At 49.1% G+C, this 22,127-nt stretch overlaps 1 protein-coding gene across 1 annotated transcript in view; it reads right to left on the reverse strand.

The window, feature by feature from the left end:
* Nucleotides 1-15,073, reverse strand: part of NOTCH1 (notch receptor 1) — a 54,857-nt gene extending 39,784 nt beyond the window's left edge. The window contains exon 1 of the mRNA XM_069943245.1: nt 13,827-15,073. Within this exon, the coding sequence (XP_069799346.1) occupies nt 13,827-13,884 (58 nt within the window). The 5' untranslated portion in view covers nt 13,885-15,073. The remainder of the gene's footprint in view (nt 1-13,826) is intronic.
* Between the last annotated feature and the right edge of the window lie 7,054 nt (nt 15,074-22,127).

Below are 22,127 nucleotides of genomic sequence, written 5' to 3' on the forward strand. Positions count from 1 at the left end.
CAGGACACTGCGGGTCACTAGTGCTCGGGCGCAGCTGGTGCAGGACACTGCGGGTCACTAGTGCTCGGGCGCAGCTGGTGCAGGACACTCTGTGGGTCACTAGTGCTCGGGCGCAGCTGGTGCAGGACACTGCGGGTCACTAGTGCTCGGGCGCAGCTGGTGCAGGACACTGCGGGTCACTAGTGCTCGGGCGCAGCTGGTGCAGGACACTCTGCGGGTCACTAGTGCTCGGGCGCAGCTGGTGCAGGACACTGCGGGTCACTAGTGCACGGGCGCAGCTGGTGCAGGACACCTGGCAGGTTGGTGGCAATTTCTGGATTTATAGCACAAAGGGAAATGGTTTCCTAGAGACACATACTTCATACTAAGCTGATAGTTTACAGCCTATGACTACAAGTCTCAGCAAGCCACATGGTGCATTTTGGGAGTTGTAGTTAAGTTACATCCTGTTGACCCTCAGGATGTAAGTTTCTTGTGCACTTTACAGGTTACATCTGGTTATTGTGATATTACACCGAGCACCCCCCAGAATTGTAAAGTGCTGCGGAATCTGTTGGCGCTATATAAATAAAAATTATCATTATTATCCCCTCCCCTGAACAGGACCAATATGAAGACTATTCTGAGGGGTCATTCCTGGGCTTCACTACTGTCCTGAAGTGCCCAGAGTGGGGGAGGGGATGTGCGACACACAAACATCCCCCCAGCGCCCTCCAGGCGGCTTCTGGGAAAACACAACAGCTGCAGACCGGGCCTATTCTACAGCCCCAACAAAGAGGGAAATCAGAGCCGGCCATTGTGAGGGCTCCGCACACCTCCCGCATATTGTTCAGCGCAGGGCAGGAATCCATGTCCCTCTCCCCCCTGTCACTTAATACCTGCAGCTATAATAACCCCCTGCTAGGAGAGCACACTGCCGTCTGTGTCTGCCCTCCTGGAGAGGGGGCATCAAAGATCCGGCCATTAAATCCCTCCAAAGACAACTTTACAGGAGGAGCAGCCGTCACTGCCGCTGCACTACAATCCCCACCTGTGAAACCATGACTGCCGCTGCACTACAATCCCCAGCAGCCCCCACCTGTGAGGCCATCACTACCGCTGCACTACAATACCCAGCAGGCTGAGCACCTGTGAGGCCATCACTGCTGCTGCACTACAATCCCCAGCAGCCCCCACCTGTGAGACCATGACTGCCGCTGCACTACAATCCCCAGCAGGCTCAGAACCTATGAGGCCATCACTGCTGCTGCACTACAATCCCCAGCAGCCCCGACCTGTGAGGCCATCACTGCCGCTGCACTACAATCCCCAGCAGGCTCAGAACCTGTGAGGCCATCACTGCTGCTGCACTACAATCCCCAGCAGGCTCAGAACCTGTGAGGCCATCACTGCTGCTGCACTACAATCCCCAGCAGCCTCAGCACCTGTGGGGGAGGGGGCACCCAGCTTTCTCAGGCTCAGACGTCTCCCATTCACCCCCAGTCATTCCACTATAGGAAATGAATGATCTGAAACCAGACGGGGAAACTCTGCACCTCCGGCTTCTGGGGAGAGGAACAGAATTCAGCTCCAAAACAAGTTCACAGACTCGTCCGCAGAGCACGCGCTCCAAACCGCAGCCCTGATGGGGGGAGGTGACCCTGAAATACAAACCCTGCAGCAACTGAGACACCCCAAGACTGAGAAGGACCCCCAGAGCAACTGAGACACCCCAACACTGAGGAGAACCCCCAGAGCAACTGAGACCCCAACACTGAGAAGGCCCCCCAGAGCAACTGAGACCCCAACACTGAGAAGGACCCCCAGAGCAACTGAGACACCCCAACACTGAGAAGAACCCCCAGAGCAACTGAGACACCCCAACACTGAGAAGGCCCCCCAGAGCAACTGAGACACCCCAACACTGAGAAGGCCCCCCAGAGCAACTGAGACACCCCAACACTGAGAAGGCCCCCCAGAGCAACTGAGACACCCCAACACTGAGAAGGCCCCCCAGAGCAACTGAGACACCCCAACACTGAGAAGGCCCCCCAGAGCAACTGAGACACCCCAACACTGAGAAGGCCCCCCAGAGCAACTGAGACACCCCAACACTGAGAAGGACCCCCAGAGCAACTGAGACACCCCAACACTGAGAAGGCCCCCCAGAGCAACTGAGACACCCCAACACTGAGAAGGACCCCAGAGCAACTGAGACACCCCAACACTGAGAAGGCCCCCCAGAGCAACTGAGACACCCCAACACTGAGAAGGACCCCCAGAGCAACTGAGACACCCCAACACTGAGAAGGACCCCCAGAGCAACTGAGACACCCCAACACTGAGAAGGACCCCCAGAGCAACTGAGACACCCCAACACTGAGGAGGACCCCCAGAGCAACTGAGACACCCCAACACTGAGGAGGACCCCCAGAGCAACTGAGACACCCCAACACTGAGAAGGACCCCCAGAGCAACTGAGACACCCCAACACTGAGAAGGACCCCCAGAGCAACTGAGACACCCCAACACTGAGAAGGACCCCCAGAGCAACTGAGACACCCCAACACTGAGAAGGACCCCCAGAGCAACTGAGACACCCCAACACTGAGAAGGACCCCCAGAGCAACTGAGACACCCCAACACTGAGAAGGACCCCCAGAGCAACTGAGACACCCCAACACTGAGAAGGACCCCCAGAGCAACTGAGACACCCCAACACTGAGAAGGACCCCCAGAGCAACTGAGACACCCCAACACTGAGAAGGACCCCCAGAGCAACTGAGACACCCCAACACTGAGAAGGACCCCCAGAGCAACTGAGACACCCCAACACTGAGAAGGACCCCCAGAGCAACTGAGACACCCCAACACTGAGAAGGACCCCCAGAGCAACTGAGACACCCCAACACTGAGAAGGACCCCCAGAGCAACTGAGACACCCCAACACTGAGAAGGACCCCCAGAGCAACTGAGACACCCCAACACTGAGAAGGACCCCCAGAGCAACTGAGACACCCCAACACTGAGAAGGACCCCCAGAGCAACTGAGACACCCCAACACTGAGAAGGACCCACAGAGCAACTGAGACACCCCAACACTGAGAAGGACCCCCAGAGCAACTGAGACACCCCAACACTGAGAAGGACCCCCAGAGCAACTGAGACACCCCAACACTGAGAAGGACCCCCAGAGCAACTGAGACACCCCAACACTGAGAAGGACCCCCAGAGCAACTGAGACACCCCAACACTGAGAAGGACCCACAGAGCAACTGAGACACCCCAACACTGAGAAGGACCCCCAGAGCAACTGAGACACCCCAACACTGAGGAGAACCCCCAGAGCAACTGAGACCCCCCAACACTGAGAAGGACCCCCAGAGCAACTGAGACACCCCAACACTGAGAAGGCCCCCCAGAGCAACTGAGACACCCCAACACTGAGAAGGCCCCCCAGAGCAACTGAGACACCCCAACACTGAGAAGGCCCCCCAGAGCAACTGAGACACCCCAACACTGCGGGCACCCCAGAGCAACTGAGACACCTCAACACTGAGGAGAACCCCCAGAGCAACTGAGACACCCCAACACTGAGGAGAACCCACAGAGCACCCCTTATGGTGACCCCTCCCCCAACCCAGCCGACCTTTGCCCCCAGCCAAAGAGCACAGCAAAGTGTACAAGGCTATATATACCCCCAAACACTGCACACACTGCTCAGGATTCCCATCTGACCACTGGGGGCGCCGATTCACACAAAGTATCAAAGATGGCGTCTCTGGTATAAAAAGTAACTTCACTTTTATGGCAGAAACCAACGACACCTTCCATAGGGACAATGATGGCAGGTGGAGGAGGGGGGGGCATGCGGCACACAGATCGCTCAGTACCTGCAGGGGGGACCCACCCAAGATGGGAGCGCAGGTCGGAGGGCCGGACCCCACTCAGGGGGGAGGGGGGGACTGAGCTTCCACCACTAAATAGAAAGCAGAAGAATGACAGAGCCAGACAGACCGGAAACCCTCAAGATGGAGAAGACTGCAAAACCACTGACAGCAAAGTGCAAGCTCATGGGACAAGCCAGCCGAGAGCAGCAGCAGCTCAGGGGCAGACATCACTATAGGGGCCCAACGGATCCCCCATCACAGACCCACACACACACAGGCCCATCCTACCTGTCACATAGCACCGCCATAGACCCCAGCGCAGTACACAGGCCCATCCTACCTGGCATATAGCACCGCCATAGACCCTAGCGCAGTACACAGGCCCATCCTACCTGTCATATAGCACCGCCATAGACCACAGCGCAGTACACAGGCCCATACTACAGGCAGCAGCAGGGCTGTCATATAGCACCACCATAGACCACAGCGCAGTACACAGGCCCATACTACAGGCAGCAGCAGGGCTGTCATATGGCACCACCATAGACCACAGCGCAGTACACAGGCCCATACCACAGGCAGCAGCAGGGCTGTCATATGGCACCACCATAGACCACAGCGCAGTACACAGGCCCATACCACAGGCAGCAGCAGGGCTGTCATATGGCACCACCATAGACCACAGCGCAGTACACAGGCCCATACTACAGGCAGCAGCAGGGCTGTCATATAGCACCACCATAGACCACAGCGCAGTACACAGGCCCATACCACAGGCAGCAGCAGGGCTGTCATATAGCACCACCATAGACCACAGCACAGTACACAGGCCCATACCACAGGCAGCAGCAGGGCTGTCATATAGCACCACCATAGACCACAGCGCAGTACACAGGCCCATACTACAGGCAGCAGCAGGGCTGTCATATAGCACCACCATAGACCACAGCGCAGTACACAGGCCCATACTACAGGCAGCAGCAGGGCTGTCATATAGCACCACCATAGACCACAGCGCAGTACACAGGCCCATACTACAGGCAGCAGCAGGGCTGTCATATAGCACCACCATAGACCACAGCGCAGTACACAGGCCCATACTACAGGCAGCAGCAGGGCTGTCATATAGCACCACCATAGACCACAGCGCAGTACACAGGCCCATACCACAGGCAGCAGCAGGGCTGTCATATGGTGCAGCACACTTTTTCTTATTTTTTGTTGTTTTCAAATCATCAAGAATCTAAATACAAAATAAGAAAGTGATGAAACTACGGCCCCAAAACTGCAAAGTACGGCCGCTGACAGGACCTGCTGGGAGTTGTGGTGCTCATGTAGACTGAACCAGCTCTCGCTGACACACAGAAACAGCAACTGGTCTATACAATCTCACACAGCTGAGAACCTGACCCCCCCAACACAGGCCCTTACAGTGTGTCAGGGCCCTATTACACGGGACGATTATCGTGCGAAAAAACGTTATATAGTTCGAATTTAAACAATTAACACTCTGTGTAATTGCAGGCAACGATCGAAAAATCGTTCGTATGCCGTTGATTTAGATCTGAACCTAAAATTATCATTAATCATTCGCTGTAATTGCGCATTTTTTCACTAATCATCAGTGTAATAGCACATTGCCCATTGTTTTACTTAGATCAGAAGGAATGAACAATCGCAACAACAATTGTATCTAACGACCATCGTTCTGTGTAATATGGTGAACGATTTCAAGTTAACGATAAACAATCTCGTTTGCGATCGTTTATCGTTAGTCGATAATCGTTAACAATCACTCTGTGTAATAGGACCCTATGTCTATAGCAAGGACGCCCAGCCCATAGTAGTTACAGTGTATCAGCCCCGTGTATAGTAGTTACAGTGTATCAGCCCTGTGTATAGTAGTTACAGTGTATCAGCCCTGTGTATAGTAGTTACAGTGTATCAGCCCTGTGTATAGTAGTTACAGTGTATCAGCCCATAGTAGTTACAGTGTATCAGCCCCGTGTATAGTGGTTACAGTGTATCAGCCCCGTGTATAGTGGTTACAGTGTATCAGCCCATAGTAGTTACAGTGTATCAGCCCATAGTAGTTACAGTGTATCAGCCCCGTGTATAGTAGTTACAGTGTATCAGCCCCGTGTATAGTAGTTACAGTGTATCAGCCCCGTGTATAGTAGTTACAGTGTATCAGCCCCCGTGTATAGTAGTTACAGTGTATCAGCCCCCGTGTATAGTAGTTACAGTGTATCAGCCCCGTGTATAGTAGTTACAGTGTATCAGCCCCGTGTATAGTAGTTACAGTGTATCAGCCCATAGTAGTTACAGTGTATCAGCCCTGTGTATAGTGGTTACAGTGTATAAGCCCATAGTAGTTACAGTGTATCAGCCCATAGTAGTTACAGTGTATCAGCCCCGTGTATAGTAGTTACAGTGTATCAGCCCCGTGTATAGTAGTTACAGTGTATCAGCCCCGTGTATAGCAGTTACAGTGTATCAGCCCCGTGTATAGCAGTTACAGTGTATCAGCCCATAGTAGTTACAGTGTATCAGCCCCCGTGTATAGTGGTTACAGTGTATCAGCCCCGTGTATAGTGGTTACAGTGTATCAGCCCCGTGTACAGTAGTTACAGTGTATCAGCCCCGTGTATAGTAGTTACAGTGTATCAGCCCATAGTAGTTACAGTGTATCAGCCCCGTGTACAGTAGTTAGTGTATCAGCCCATAGTAGTTACAGTGTATCAGCCCCGTGTATAGTGGTTACAGTGCATCAGCCCCGTGTACAGTAGTTACAGTGTATCAGCCCCGTGTATAGTAGTTACAGTGTATCAGCCCATAGTAGTTACAGTGTATCAGCCCCGTGTATAGTAGTTACAGTGTATCAGCCCATAGTAGTTACAGTGTATCAGCCCATAGTAGTTACAGTGTATCAGCCCATAGTAGTTACAGTGTATCAGCCCCGTGTATAGTAGTTACAGTGTATCAGCCCATAGTAGTTACAGTGTATCAGCCCCGTGTATAGTAGTTACAGTGTATCAGCCCATAGTAGTTACAGTGTATCAGCCCCGTGTACAGTAGTTACAGTGTATCAGCCCATAGTAGTTACAGTGTATCAGCCCCGTGTACAGTAGTTACAGTGTATCAGCCCATAGTAGTTACAGTGTATCAGCCCCGTGTACAGTAGTTACAGTGTATCAGCCCATAGTAGTTACAGTGTATCAGCCCATAGTAGTTACAGTGTATCAGCCCCGTGTACAGTAGTTACAGTGTATCAGCCCCGTGTACAGTAGTTACAGTGTATCAGCCCATAGTAGTTACAGTGTATCAGCCCCGTGTATAGTAGTTACAGTGTATCAGCCCATAGTAGTTACAGTGTATCAGCCCCGTGTATAGTAGTTATAGTGTATCAGCCCATAGAGTCCAGTGTATCCGCCCCGTGTATAGTAGTTATAGTGTATCAGCCCCTAAGTAGTTACAGTGTATCAGCCCCGTGTATAGTAGTTATAGTGTATCAGCCCCTCATAGTAGTTACAGTGTATCAGCCCCGTGTATAGTAGTTACAGTGTATCAGCCCTGTGCTAAGTAGTTACAGTGTATCAGCCCATAGTACTACAGTGTATCAGCCCCATAGTAGTTACAGGTATCAGCCCCGTGTATAGTAGTTACAGTGTATCAGCCCATAGTAGTTACAGTGTATCAGCCCCGTGTATAGTAGTTACAGTGTATCAGCCCATAGTAGTTACAGTGTATCAGCCCCGTGTACAGTAGTTACAGTGTATCAGCCCATAGTACTTACAGTGTATCAGCCCATAGTAGTTACAGTGTATCAGCCCCCTGTATAGTAGTTACAGTGTATCAGCCCATAGTAGTTACAGTGTATCAGCCCCGTGTACAGTAGTTACAGTGTATCAGCCCCGTGTATAGTAGTTACAGTGTATCAGCCCCGTGTACAGTAGTTACAGTGTATCAGCCCATAGTAGTTACAGTGTATCAGCCCCGTGTATAGTAGTTACAGTGTATCAGCCCATAGTAGTTACAGTGTATCAGCCCTGTGTATAGTAGTTACAGTGTATCAGCCCCGTGTACAGTAGTTACAGTGTATCAGCCCCGTGTATAGTAGTTACAGTGTATCAGCCCCGTGTATAGTAGTTACAGTGTATCAGCCCATAGTAGTTACAGTGTATCAGCCCCGTGTATAGTAGTTACAGTGTATCAGCCCCGTGTATAGTAGTTACAGTGTATCAGCCCATAGTAGTTACAGTGTATCAGCCCCGTGTATAGTAGTTACAGTGTATCAGCCCATAGTAGTTACAGTGTATCAGCCCCGTGTATAGTAGTTATAGTGTATCAGCCCATAGTAGTTTATGTGTATCAGCCCCGTGTATAGTAGTTACAGTGTATCAGCCCCGTGTATAGTAGTTACAGTGTATCAGCCCCGTGTATAGTAGTTACAGTGTATCAGCCCCGTGTATAGTAGTTACAGTGTATCAGCCCCATAGTAGTTACAGTGTATCAGCCCGTATAGTAGTTACAGTGTATCAGCCCCGGTATAGTAGTTACAGTGTATCAGCGCCGTGTATAGTAGTTACAGTGTATCAGCCCCGTGTATAGTAGTTACAGTGTATCAGCCCCGTGTTCAGTAGTTTACAGTGTATCAGCCCCGTGTTATAGTAGTTACAGTGTATCAGCCCCGTGCTATAGAGTTACAGTGTATCAGCCCCTATAGTAGTTACAGTGTATCAGCCCCGTGTATAGTAGTTACAGTGTATCAGCCCCCGTGTATAGTGTTACAGTGTATCAGCCCCGTGTATAGTAGTTACAGTGTATCCAGCCCGTGTATAGTAGTTACAGTGTATCAGCCCCGTGTATATGTAGTTACAGTGTATCAGCCCTCGTGTATAGTAGTTACAGTGTATCAGCCCCCGTGTATAGTAGTCTACAGTGTATCAGCCCCCGTGGTATAGCAGTACTACAGTGTATCAGCCCCGTGTATAGTCAGTTACAGTGTATCAGCCACGTGTATATAGTTACAGTGTATCAGCCCCTTTGTATAGTAGTTACAGTGTATCAGCCCCGTGTATAGTAGTTACAGTGTATCAGCCCGTGTATCTATAGTAGTTACAGTGTATCAGCCCCCGTGTTATAGTAGTTACAGTGTATCAGCCCCGTGTATAGTAGTTACAGGTATCAGCCCATAGTAGTTACAGTGTATCAGCCCCGTGTATAGTAGTTACAGTGTATCAGCCCATAGTAGTTACAGTGTATCAGCCCCGTGTATAGTAGTTACAGTGTATCAGCCCAGTGTATAGTAGTTACAGTGTATCAGCCCCGTGTATAGTAGTTACAGTGTATCAGCCCCTATAGTAGTTACAGTGTATCAGCCCCGTGTATAGTAGTTACAGTGTATCAGCCCTATAGTAGTTACAGTGTATCAGCCCCGTGTATAGTAGTTACAGTGTATCAGCCCCGTGTACAGTAGTTACAGTGTATCAGCCCCGTGTATAGTAGTTACAGTGTATCAGCCCCGTGTATAGCAGTTACAGTGTATCAGCCCCGTGTATAGCAGTTACAGTGTATCAGCCCCGTGTATAGCAGTTACAGTGTATCAGCCCCGTGTATAGTAGTTACAGTGTATCAGCCCCGTGTATAGTAGTTACAGTGTATCAGCCCATAGTAGTTACAGTGTATCAGCCCCGTGTATAGTAGTTATAGTGTATCAGCCCATAGTAGTTACAGTGTATCAGCCCCGTGTATAGTAGTTACAGTGTATCAGCCCTGTGTACAGTAGTTACAGTGTATCAGCCCATAGTACTTACAGTGTATCAGCCCATAGTAGTTACAGTGTATCAGCCCCGTGTATAGTAGTTACAGTGTATCAGCCCATAGTAGTTACAGTGTATCAGCCCCGTGTATAGTAGTTACAGTGTATCAGCCCCGGTATAGTAATTACAGTCGTATCAGGCCCCGTGTACAGTAGTTACAGTGTATCAGCCCCTATTAGTAGTTACAGTGTACTCAGCCCCGGTATAGTAGTTACAGTGTATCAGCCCCTGTATAGTAGTTACAGTGTATCCAGCACCGTGTTACAGTAGTTACAGTGTATCAGCCCCGTGTATAGTAGTTACAGTGTATCAGCCCCGTGTATAGTAGTTACAGTGTATCAGCCCCGTGTACAGTAGTTACAGTGTATCAGCCCATAGTAGTTACAGTGTATCAGCCCCGTGTATAGTAGTTACAGTGTATCAGCCCATAGTAGTTACAGTGTATCAGCCCTGTGTATAGTAGTTACAGTGTATCAGCCCCGTGTACAGTAGTTACAGTGTATCAGCCCCGTGTATAGTAGTTACAGTGTATCAGCCCCGTGTATAGTAGTTACAGTGTATCAGCCCATAGTAGTTACAGTGTATCAGCCCATAGTAGTTACAGTGTATCAGCCCATAGTAGTTACAGTGTATCAGCCCATAGTAGTTACAGTGTATCAGCCCCGTGTATAGTAGTTACAGTGTATCAGCCCCGTGTATAGTAGTTACAGTGTATCAGCCCATAGTAGTTACAGTGTATCAGCCCCGTGTATAGTAGTTACAGTGTATCAGCCCATAGTAGTTACAGTGTATCAGCCCATAGTAGTTACAGTGTATCAGCCCATAGTAGTTACAGTGTATCAGCCCATAGTAGTTACAGTGTATCAGCCCATAGTAGTTACAGTGTATCAGCCCATAGTAGTTACAGTGTATCAGCCCATAGTAGTTACAGTGTATCAGCCCATAGTAGTTACAGTGTATCAGCCCATAGTAGTTACAGTGTATCAGCCCATAGTAGTTACAGTGTATCAGCCCATAGTAGTTACAGTGTATCAGCCCCGTGTATAGTAGTTACAGTGTATCAGCCCCGTGTATAGTAGTTACAGTGTATCAGCCCCGTGTATAGTAGTTACAGTGTATCAGCCCTGTGTATAGTAGTTACAGTGTATCAGCCCATAGTAGTTACAGTGTATCAGCCCCGTGTATAGCAGTTACAGTGTATCAGCCCATAGTAGTTACAGTGTATCAGCCCCGTGTATAGCAGTTACAGTGTATCAGCCCCGTGTATAGCAGTTACAGTGTATCAGCCCCGTGTATAGCAGTTACAGTGTATCAGCCCCGTGTATAGCAGTTACAGTGTATCAGCCCCGTGTATAGCAGTTACAGTGTATCAGCCCCGTGTATAGTAGTTACAGTGTATCAGCCCATAGTAGTTACAGTGTATCAGCCCCGTGTATAGTAGTTACAGTGTATCAGCCCCGTGTATAGTAGTTACAGTGTATCAGCCCCGTGTATAGTAGTTACAGTGTATCAGCCCCGTGTATAGTAGTTACAGTGTATCAGCCCTGTGTATAGTAGTTACAGTGTATCAGCCCATAGTAGTTACAGTGTATCAGCCCCGTGTATAGTAGTTACAGTGTATCAGCCCCGTGTATAGTAGTTACAGTGTATCAGCCCCGTGTATAGTAGTTACAGTGTATCAGCCCCGTGTATAGTAGTTACAGTGTATCAGCCCCGTGTATAGTAGTTACAGTGTATCAGCCCTGTGTATAGTAGTTACAGTGTATCAGCCCCGTGTATAGTAGTTACAGTGTATCAGCCCCCGTGTATAGCAGTTACAGTGTATCAGCCCCCGTGTATAGCAGTTACAGTGTATCAGCCCCGTGTATAGTAGTTACAGTGTATCAGCCCCGTGTATAGTTACAGTGTATCAGCCCCGTGTATAGTAGTTACAGTGTATCAGCCCCGTGTATAGTAGTTACAGTGTATCAGCCCCGTGTATAGTAGTTACAGTGTATCAGCCCCGTGTATAGTAGTTACAGTGTATCAGCCCCGTGTATAGTAGTTACAGTGTATCAGCCCATAGTAGTTACAGTGTATCAGCCCCATGTATAGTAGTTACAGTGTATCAGCCCCGTGTATAGCAGTTACAGTGTATCAGCCCATAGTAGTTACAGTGTATCAGCCCATAGTAGTTACAGTGTATCAGCCCCGTGTATAGTAGTTACAGTGTATCAGCCCATAGTAGTTACAGTGTATCAGCCCCGTGTACAGTAGTTACAGTGTATCAGCCCATAGTACTTAGTGTATCAGCCCATAGTAGTTACAGTGTATCAGCCCCGTGTATAGTAGTTACAGTGTATCAGCCCCGTGTATAGTAGTTACAGTGTATCAGCCCCGTGTATAGTGGTTACAGTGTATCAGCCCATAGTAGTTAGTGTATCAGCCCATAGTAGTTACAGTGTATCAGCCCCGTGTATAGTAGTTACAGTGTATCAGCCCCGTGTATAGTAGTTACAGTGTATCAGCCCCGTGTATAGTAGTTACAGTGTATCAGCCCCGTGTATAGCAGTTACAGTGTATCAGCCCCGTGTATAGTAGTTACAGTGTATCAGCCCATAGTAGTTACAGTGTATCAGCCCCGTGTATAGTAGTTACAGTGTATCAGCCCCGTGTACAGTAGTTACAGTGTATCAGCCCCGTGTATAGTAGTTACAGTGTATCAGCCCCGTGTATAGCAGTTACAGTGTATCAGCCCCGTGTATAGCAGTTACAGTGTATCAGCCCCGTGTATAGCAGTTACAGTGTATCAGCCCCGTGTATAGCAGTTACAGTGTATCAGCCCCGTGTATAGTGGTTACAGTGTATCAGCCCATAGTAGTTACAGTGTATCAGCCCCGTGTATAGTAGTTACAGTGTATCAGCCCCGTGTATAGTAGTTACAGTGTATCAGCCCCGTGTATAGTAGTTACAGTGTATCAGCCCATAGTAGTTACAGTGTATCAGCCCCCGTGTATAGTAGTTACAGTGTATCAGCCCTGTGTATAGTAGTTACAGTGTATCAGCCCATAGTAGTTACAGTGTATCAGCCCCGTGTATAGTAGTTACAGTGTATCAGCCCTGTGTATAGTAGTTACAGTGTATCAGCCCCGTGTATAGTAGTTACAGTGTATCAGCCCCGTGTATAGCAGTTACAGTGTATCAGCCCCGTGTATAGTAGTTACAGTGTATCAGCCCATAGTAGTTACAGTGTATCAGCCCCGTGTATAGTAGTTACAGTGTATCAGCCCATAGTAGTTACAGTGTATCAGCCCCGTGTATAGTAGTTACAGTGTATCAGCCCCGTGTATAGTAGTTACAGTGTATCAGCCCCGTGTATAGTAGTTACAGTGTATCAGCCCATAGTAGTTACAGTGTATCAGCCCCGTGTATAGTAGTTACAGTGTATCAGCCCTGTGTATAGTAGTTACAGTGTATCAGCCCATAGTAGTTACAGTGTATCAGCCCCGTGTATAGTAGTTACAGTGTATCAGCCCCCGTGTATAGTAGTTACAGTGTATCAGCCCCGTGTATAGTAGTTACAGTGTATCAGCCCCGTGTATAGTAGTTACAGTGTATCAGCCCCGTGTATAGTAGTTACAGTGTATCAGCCCCGTGTATAGTAGTTACAGTGTATCAGCCCCGTGTATAGTAGTTACAGTGTATCAGCCCCGTGTATAGTAGTTACAGTGTATCAGCCCCGTGTATAGCAGTTACAGTGTATCAGCCCCGTGTATAGCAGTTACAGTGTATCAGCCCCGTGTATAGCAGTTACAGTGTATCAGCCCCGTGTATAGCGGTTACAGTGTATCAGCCCCGTGTATAGCGGTTACAGTGTATCAGCCCCGTGTATAGTAGTTACAGTGTATCAGCCCCGTGTATAGTAGTTACAGTGTATCAGCCCCGTGTATAGTAGTTACAGTGTATCAGCCCCGTGTATAGTAGTTACAGTGTATCAGCCCCGTGTATAGTAGTTACAGTGTATCAGCCCCCGTGTATAGCAGTTACAGTGTATCAGCCCCGTGTATAGTAGTTACAGTGTATCAGCCCCGTGTATAGTAGTTACAGTGTATCAGCCCTGTACGGTGGAGTGTCAGCTCTTGGGCTCAGGCTTTACCTTGTGCGGTAACGGTCAGCACCAGCACCAGCACCGCGGCGGCTCCTGCCCGCTCCATCCTCCTCCGGGACGCGGCTACAGCAAACACATAGATCCCGGACACCGCCGCTCCACCGGGACCGAACCCCCGGCTCACAGCCTCCAATGTCCCGGCTCACAGCCTCCAATGTCCCGGCTCACAGCCTCCAATGTCCCGGCTCACAGCCTCCAATGTCCCGGCTCACAGCCTCCAATGTCCCGGCTCACAGCCTCCAATGTCCCGGCTCACAGCCTCCAATGTCCCGGCTCACAGCCTCCAATGTCCCGGCTCACAGCCTCCAATGTCCCGGCTCACAGCCTCCAATGTCCCGGCTCACAGCCTCCAATGTCCCGGCTCACAGCCTCCAATGTCCCGGCTCACAGCCTCCAATGTCCCGGCTCACAGCCTCCAATGTCCCGGCTCACAGCCTCCAATGTCCCGGCTCACAGCCTCCAATGTCCCGGCTCACAGCCTCCAATGTCCCGGCTCTCAGCCTCCGCTCTCAGTTTTCCCTGCTCCAGCACTCAGCCTCCTCCGGTCTCCGGTCTCTCTCAGCCTCCTCCGGTCTCTCTCAGCCTCCTCCGGTCTCTCTCAGCCTCCCCCGGTCCCTCTCAGCCTCCCCCGGTCTCAGCCTCCTCCGGTCTCTCTCAGCCTCCTCCGGTCTCCGGTCTCTCTCAGCCTCCTCCGGTCTCCGGTCTCTCTCAGCCTCCTCCGGTCTCTCTCAGCCTCCTCCGGTCTCTCTCAGCCTCCTCCGGTCTCTCTCAGCCTCCTCCGGTCTCCGGTCTCTCTCAGCCTCCTCCGGTCTCTCTCAGCCTCCTCCGGTCTCTCTCAGCCTCCCCCGGTCCCTCTCAGCCTCCCCCGGTCTCAGCCTCCTCCGGTCTCTCTCAGCCTCCTCCGGTCTCCGGTCTCTCTCAGCCTCCTCCGGTCTCCGGTCTCTCTCAGCCTCCTCCGGTCTCTCTCAGCCTCCTCCGGTCTCTCTCAGCCTCCTCCGGTCTCTCTCAGCCTCCTCCGGTCTCTCTCAGCCTCCTCCGGTCTCTCTCAGCCTCCTCCGGTCTCTCTCAGCCTCCTCCGGTCTCTCTCAGCCTCCTCCGGTCTCTCTCAGCCTCCTCCGGTCTCTCTCAGCCTCCTCCGGTCTCCGGTCTCCGGTCTCCGGTCTCTCTCAGCCTCCTCCGGTGTCAGGAGGGAAATGCCGAGCAGTGCGGAGGAGCAGGGTGTGAGTTCTCCGCCGTCTCCCTCCGCCCGGACTACTTCTCTAAAAACTTCAAAAGTTGTGACTTGTGTGGCGGAGGGATCCGGAGGACGCGGCTCATTAGCATGTGAATGGGGGTGTGTGCAGGGGGAGGGGGGCGTCCTGGGGGCAGGAAGAGTTGTCAGGGGACCAGAACTCCCAGCAGAGTGCAGCTCTGTGATTGCCCCAGTCCCACGATCTAAGGGCATGCTGGTGCTTGTAGTTCTCCAACAGTCACAGTCACTGGGGAAAGAATAGAATAATGGTCTGCAGATGGTGCTGCTACATGTAGTCCTCCAGCAGAGGGGTGACCGAGACCCCCATCACCAGGGTCATACAGGGAGACCCCCATCAGCAGGGTCATACAGGGAGACCCCCATCACCAGGGTCATACAGGGAGACCCCCATCACCCGGGTCATACAGGGAGACCCCCATCAGCAGGGTCATACAGGGAGACCCCCATCGCCCGGGTCATACAGGGAGACCCCCATCAGCAGGGTCATACAGGGAGACCCCCATCACCCGGGTCATACAGGGAGACCCCCATCAGCAGGGTCATACAGGGAGACCCCCATCACCAGGGTCATACAGGGAGACCCCCATCAGCAGGGTCATACAGGGAGACCCCCATCACCCGGGTCATACAGGGAGACCCCCATCAGCAGTGTCATACAGGGAGACCCCCATCACCCGGGTCATACAGGGAGACCCCCATCACCAGGGTCATACAGGGAGACCCCCATCAGCAGGGTCATACAGGGAGACCCCCATCACCCGGGTCATACAGGGAGACCCCCATCAGCAGGGTCATACAGGGAGACCCCCATCAGCAGTGTCATACAGGGAGACCCCCATCACCCGGGTCATACAGGGAGACCCCCATCACCCGGGTCATACAGGGAGACCCCCATCAGCAGGGTCATACAGGGAGACCCCCATCACCAGGGTCATACAGGGAGACCCCCATCAGCAGGGTCATACAGGGAGACCCCCATCAGCAGTGTCATACAGGGAGACCCCCATCACCCGGGTCATACAGGGAGACCCCCATCACCCGGGTCATACAGGGAGACCCCCATCAGCAGGGTCATACAGGGAGACCCCCATCACCCGGGTGATACAGGGAGACCCCCATCAGCAGGGTCATACAGGGAGACCCCCATCAGCAGGGTCATACAGGGAGGCCCCCATCACCCGGGTCATACAGGGAGACCCCCATCAGCAGGGTCATACAGGGAGACCCCCATCACCCGGGTCATACAGGGAGACCCCCATCAGCAGGGTCATACAGGGAGACCCCCATCAGCAGGGTCATACAGGGAGACCCCCATCAGCAGGGTCATACAGGGAGACCCTCATCACCCGGGTCATACAGGGAGACCCCCATCAGCAGTGTCATACAGGGAGACCCCCATCAGCAGGGTCATACAGGGAGACCCCCATCACCCGGGTCATACAGGGAGACCCCCATCAGCAGTGTCATACAGGGAGACCCCCATCAGCAGGGTCATACAGGGAGAACCCCATCACCCAGGTCATACCAGCGCCGCCCCCCAGCACCTTGACTGGTCATGAAGGGGTTACTGGGGGCCACGCGGGGACCATTCCATGTGGTCAGGACCCAGGTTGGATACCACCATCTGTCTAGTGATGCTCCTCATCCCCTCCCCCTCAGCGTAATGGATGGATGGATGGGGGTGCAGACAAGTGGAAGCCCCCAGGGTAAACCTTAGTGTCGGCTCCAACTAAACATATACTACAGTCAGAATAATTGCCAGGGGGCGCTATATACAGCGGGGCAGGAAGATCTATTATAGAGAGACCAGGGGATATCCAGCGCCCCCACAATGTGCACAGGACTGTGTGTGACTATGGGGGTCACATCTCCTGCTGACAGACTCCATGGGCAGCCAGCAGAATTATGAATGCAGCTCTGAATGTAAATGATACAGTACAACCCATACACATGGATGCTGGGGGTGGGGGCGCTCTTCTCCCTGCTCCATTATATGGATAGATGATGGAATGGAGCTTTTCTTCTTGTGGTGCACACTGTGCCAGCAGTGGTACACCCTCACTCCAGATTGGAATCAGCGGGTGAGTGAAGGTGGCATCACCACGGCTGGAGCCCATGCCGGGATCAGCTGCCTGGTGACTTCCATTTCTACTGAGCTCCAAAAAGTCTCATCGCTTTGTATTAGAGCTTTATGCTCTCAGCAGATCAGAGCTTATACTAGGAGCATTCTATTCATAGTCTGTGTAGGGCTCTGTTCCCACAATGTAAATATAAGGACAAGTAACGGCGGTTTACAGTGTGGGACTATAGCCTAGAACTGCGCCTTATCCTAATAAATAGGGCAATCTGAGCAGGGTTCTGATCCAAGCATTTCATTAGATGGGTGCTGAAGATTTGAACTTTTCACTAATAATTGTTGACGATCTGAGCCTTTCACTAATAACTGGTAGAGACATGAACTTTTCAGTAATAATTGATGCAGATCTGAGCCTTTCACTGATAATTGGTGCAGATCTGAGCCTTTCTGATAATTGGTGCAGAGCTGAGCCTTTCTGATAATTGGTGCAGAGCTGAGCCTTTCTGATAATTGGTGCAGAGCTGAGCCTTTCTGATAATTGGTGCAGATCTGAGCCTTTCTGATAATTGGTGCAGAGCTGAGCCTTTCACTGATTACTGTTGCAGCTCTGAGCTTTTTTTAAAAACTAATATTGCAGATCTGAGCCTTTTACTTATAATTAGTGCAAATATGAGCTTTTTAATAATTATTGATGCAGATCTAAGCTTTTCAATAATAGCTGGTGTAGTGCAGATCTGAACTTTTCACTAAACTGGTAAAGACATGAACTTTTCACTAATAATAGCAGATCTGAGCAGTTTTTATGACTAGTGCAGATCTGAGCCTTTCATTGATAATTGATGCAGATATGAGCATTTCATTGATAATTGGTACAGATCTGGGCCTTTTACTGAAAATTGGTGCAGATCTGAACTTTTCACTAATAGCTGGTAGACATGAACTTGTCACAAATAACTGTTGCACATCTGAGTCTTTCACTAATAACGGGTGCAGATCTGAGCCTTTTATTCATAATTGGTACAGATCCAGGCAATTTAGTAATAACTGATGCACATCTGAGGGCCCTTTTACACAGAAAGATTATCTGACAGATTATCTGCCAAAGATTTGAAGCCAAAGCAAGGAATGGATTTGAAAAGAGGAGAAATCTCAGTCTTTCCTTTATGACCTGGTCTCTGTTTATAGTCTGTTTCTGGTTTTGGCTTCAAATCTTTGGCAGATAATCTGTCAGATAATCTTTCCGTGTAAAAGGGCCCTGAGCCTTTCACTAATAACGGATGCAGATCTGAGCCTTTCACTAACAACTGGTGCAGATCTGAACTTCACTAATAACTGGTAGAGACATGATTTTTTTTAAAACTCCTAATTGATGCAAATCTGAGCCTGTGGGCCCTATTCCAACGGACGATTATCGTTCAGATTATCGTTAAATCGTTCGAATCTAAACGATAATCGTTCGGTTGAAATGTAGTTAACGATTAACGACCAAACGAGAAATTGTTGATCGCTTTATAAGACCTGGACCTATTTTTATCGTTGCTCGTTCGCAAATCATTTGCATTGAATAAGACGTCGTTCGGTCGTTTGCAATAGATACGAACGCAATAGCGAATAAATAGCGAAGAAAAATCGCAATTACGATCATAAGTAACGATTATCGTTCCATGGAAATGAGTGAACGTTTTCAGGTCTTTCGCAATAGCGGTAGTTTGAGATAGTTAATCGTTAACGATTATGCAAACGATAATCGTCCGGTGGAATAGGGCCCTTTGTCTGTGACTAGTGCAGATCTGAGCCTTTCAATGATAATTGGTGCAGATCTGAGACTTTCACTAATAACTGGTGCAGATCTGAGTTTTTTTTAACTAATAATCAATGCAGATCTGAGCCTTTTACTAATAATTGGTGCAAGTCGGAGCTTTTCACTAATAGCTGGTGCAGATTTGAGGCTTTAACTGATAAACTAGTTCCGATCTGAGCCTTTCACTGATTATTGATGCAGATCTGAGCCTGTCGCCGATAAATGGTGCAGATCTCAGCTTTTTGCTAATAATTGATGCATAGCTAAGCCTTTTAATAATTGATGCAGATTTGAGCCTTTAACTGATAATTGGTGCAGATCTGAGCGTTTTACTAATAAATGGTGCTGATCTGAGCCTTTTACTAATTGGTGCAAATCTTAGCTTTTCCCTAAAAATTGGTGCAGAGATGAGCATTGTACGAATTGGTGCACTAAGAACTGGTACAGATCTGTGCATTTTACCAATAATTGTTGCGGATCTGAGCCTTTTACTAATAATTGATGCAGATCTGAGCCTTTTACTAATTGGTGCAAATCCAAGCTTTTCCCTAACAATTGATTCAGATCTGAATATTTTACTAATACCCAGTGCAGATCTTAGCCTTTCACTAATAACTGATGCAGATCTGAGCCTTTTACTAATAACTGATGCAGATCTGAGCTTTTTACTAATGATTGGTGCGGAGCTGAGTATTTTACTAATAAATGGTGCAGATCTGGGCTTTTCATTAATAATTAGTGAAGATCTGAGCTTTTTACTAATAATGTGTGCAGATCTGAGGGAGGGGGAGATTAACATTGGGTACACAAAAGTATATAGTCAGTGAGAAAAGAGGTCTGTGTAATGGTCAATCCAAATCTGAGCTTTTTACTAATTATAATAATTTATTTTTGAAGCACCCTTGATTCTAGAGTGCTATACAATCATTAAAGCGTAACATACAGAATACAGAGTTCTAGAGTATGGGATGTCATATGTCATAGTCAACAATTTTAAATGAATTTGTTGGGCAATGGGAGCCAGTGAAGGGATCGGTAGAGCACGGGGAGAGGTGAATTAGTTGGGCATTAGACTGGAGGGGAGTGAGGATGGAGGCCAGAGAGGAGGATGTTACAGTAGTCCAAGCAGGAGATAATGAGAGCATGGACCAGCAGTTTTGTTGTGTCAGGGTTGAGAAAAGAGCAGATTCTGGAAATGTTTTTTTATGTGAAGGCGGCAGGAGGTGGCAGGAGGTGGTCAGGGTCTGGATGTGCAGGTAAAATGACAGGGTAGAATCAAAGGTGACCCCAAGGCAGCGAACTTGAGGGACAGGGGACAGAGTGCAGCCATTGACTGTGATTGATAGATTAGATGGAGGGGTGGAGCGAGATGGGGGAAAGGTGATTACTTCTGTTTTGTCCATGTTAAATTTCAGATAGCGAGGGGAGAAGAAGGAGGATATGGCTGATAGACACTGGGATCCTGGACAGATGAGAGGTGACATCGGGACCGGAGAGGTAGATCTGAGTGTCATCGGCATAATAATAACAACTTATATTTATGTAACATCTGCTAAATAACAAATAATTTGTGCAGATCTGAGTTTACTCTAAAATTGTTAGAGACCTGAGCTTTTTACTAATAACTGGTGGAGACCTGAGCTTTTTACTAATAACTAATGGAGACCTGAGATTTTTACATATAATTGGTGGAGACCTGAGCTTTTCACTAATAATTGTTGTAGATCTTAGTTTTCACTAGTAATTGGCGGAGACTGATCTTTTCACTAATAACTGGTGGAGACCTGAGCTTTTCACTAGTAATTGGCGGAGACTGATCTTTTCACTAATAACTGGTGGAGACCTGAGCTTTTCACTAATAATTGGCGGAGACTGAGCTTTTTACTAATAACTGGTGGAGACTTAAGCTTTTCACTAATAACTGGTAGAGACCTGTGCTTATCACTAATAACTGATGGAGACCTAAGCTTTTCACTAATAACTAGTAGAGACCTGAGCTTTTCACTAATAATTGGCGGAGACTGAGCTTTTCACTAATAACTGGTGAAGACCTCAGCTTTTCACTAATCACTGGTAGAGACCTGAGCTTTTCATAAATAATTGGTGGAGACCTGAGCTTTTCACTAATAATTGATGCAGATCTGAGCCTCTCACTAATAACTGGTAGAGACCTGAGCTTTTCACTAATCACTGGTAGAGACTAGAGATGAGCGAACCTGGAGCATGCTCAAGTCGATCCGAACCCAAACTTTCGGCATTTGATTAGCGGTGGCTGCTGAACTTGGATAAAGCCCTAAGGTGATGTGGAAATTGTGGATATAGTAATAGGCTGTATCTATGTTTTCCAGACAACCTTAGAGCTTTATCCAAGTTCAGCAGCCCCCGCTAATCAAATGCCGATCATTCGGGTTCGGATCAACTCGAACCCGGTTCGCTCATCTCTAGCTAGAGACCTGAGCTTTTCACTGTTAATTGATGCAGATCTGAGCCTCCCACTAATAGCTTCTGTAGATCTGATCTTCCTTTTGAACACCCGTGGCCTGGGGTACATGTGACATGAGAGGGCAGTTTATGTGGATAAGTTATTGCACAGTCTCCCGTCACATTCAGAGTGAGCGCAGTCTCCTCCCATCAGCTCATGGCTGGTTTGTTTGTATACAAAGTCTCAGCCAATGACAAGAGCAGGAAGATGAGTAAAAAGTCTTGAATCTGGAATAATCCGCATTGTTCTACCTGTAACTTTTAAAAGAAAACATCCCGCTCAGCTCATACCACGCTGATGGCACAAGATCGCAGCTAGCGGAGATGCTCTGCCCGGACATGTCTCCTTCACCTGTACTCAGCCTGATATTCCTTACAGACAACGACTAACAGTGATGGAAGCCACAACATAGGAAATTGCACAGATAACAACTCCCTGATCGGGAATTTTGTTGGCGTTCAAGCAACTGCTGGTCACATTACACAGAGTCAGATCAACTCCCTGTGTAACCAGTCCGATTTGAGGCCGTGCAAGGGCACCAGTGAGTGCAGGACCTTTAGATGACACAACAAACTGAGTGACAGCACAGATATGTATATATTGGGTTCTGGGATATGTATATATCTGTGCTGTCAGCTTCCAGATCACACATGCAGTGTATACATACCTACTGCACA

Source organism: Dendropsophus ebraccatus, chromosome 10 (assembly GCF_027789765.1).
Source record: "Dendropsophus ebraccatus isolate aDenEbr1 chromosome 10, aDenEbr1.pat, whole genome shotgun sequence".
In the NCBI taxonomy this organism is placed as follows: Eukaryota; Metazoa; Chordata; class Amphibia; order Anura; family Hylidae; genus Dendropsophus; species Dendropsophus ebraccatus.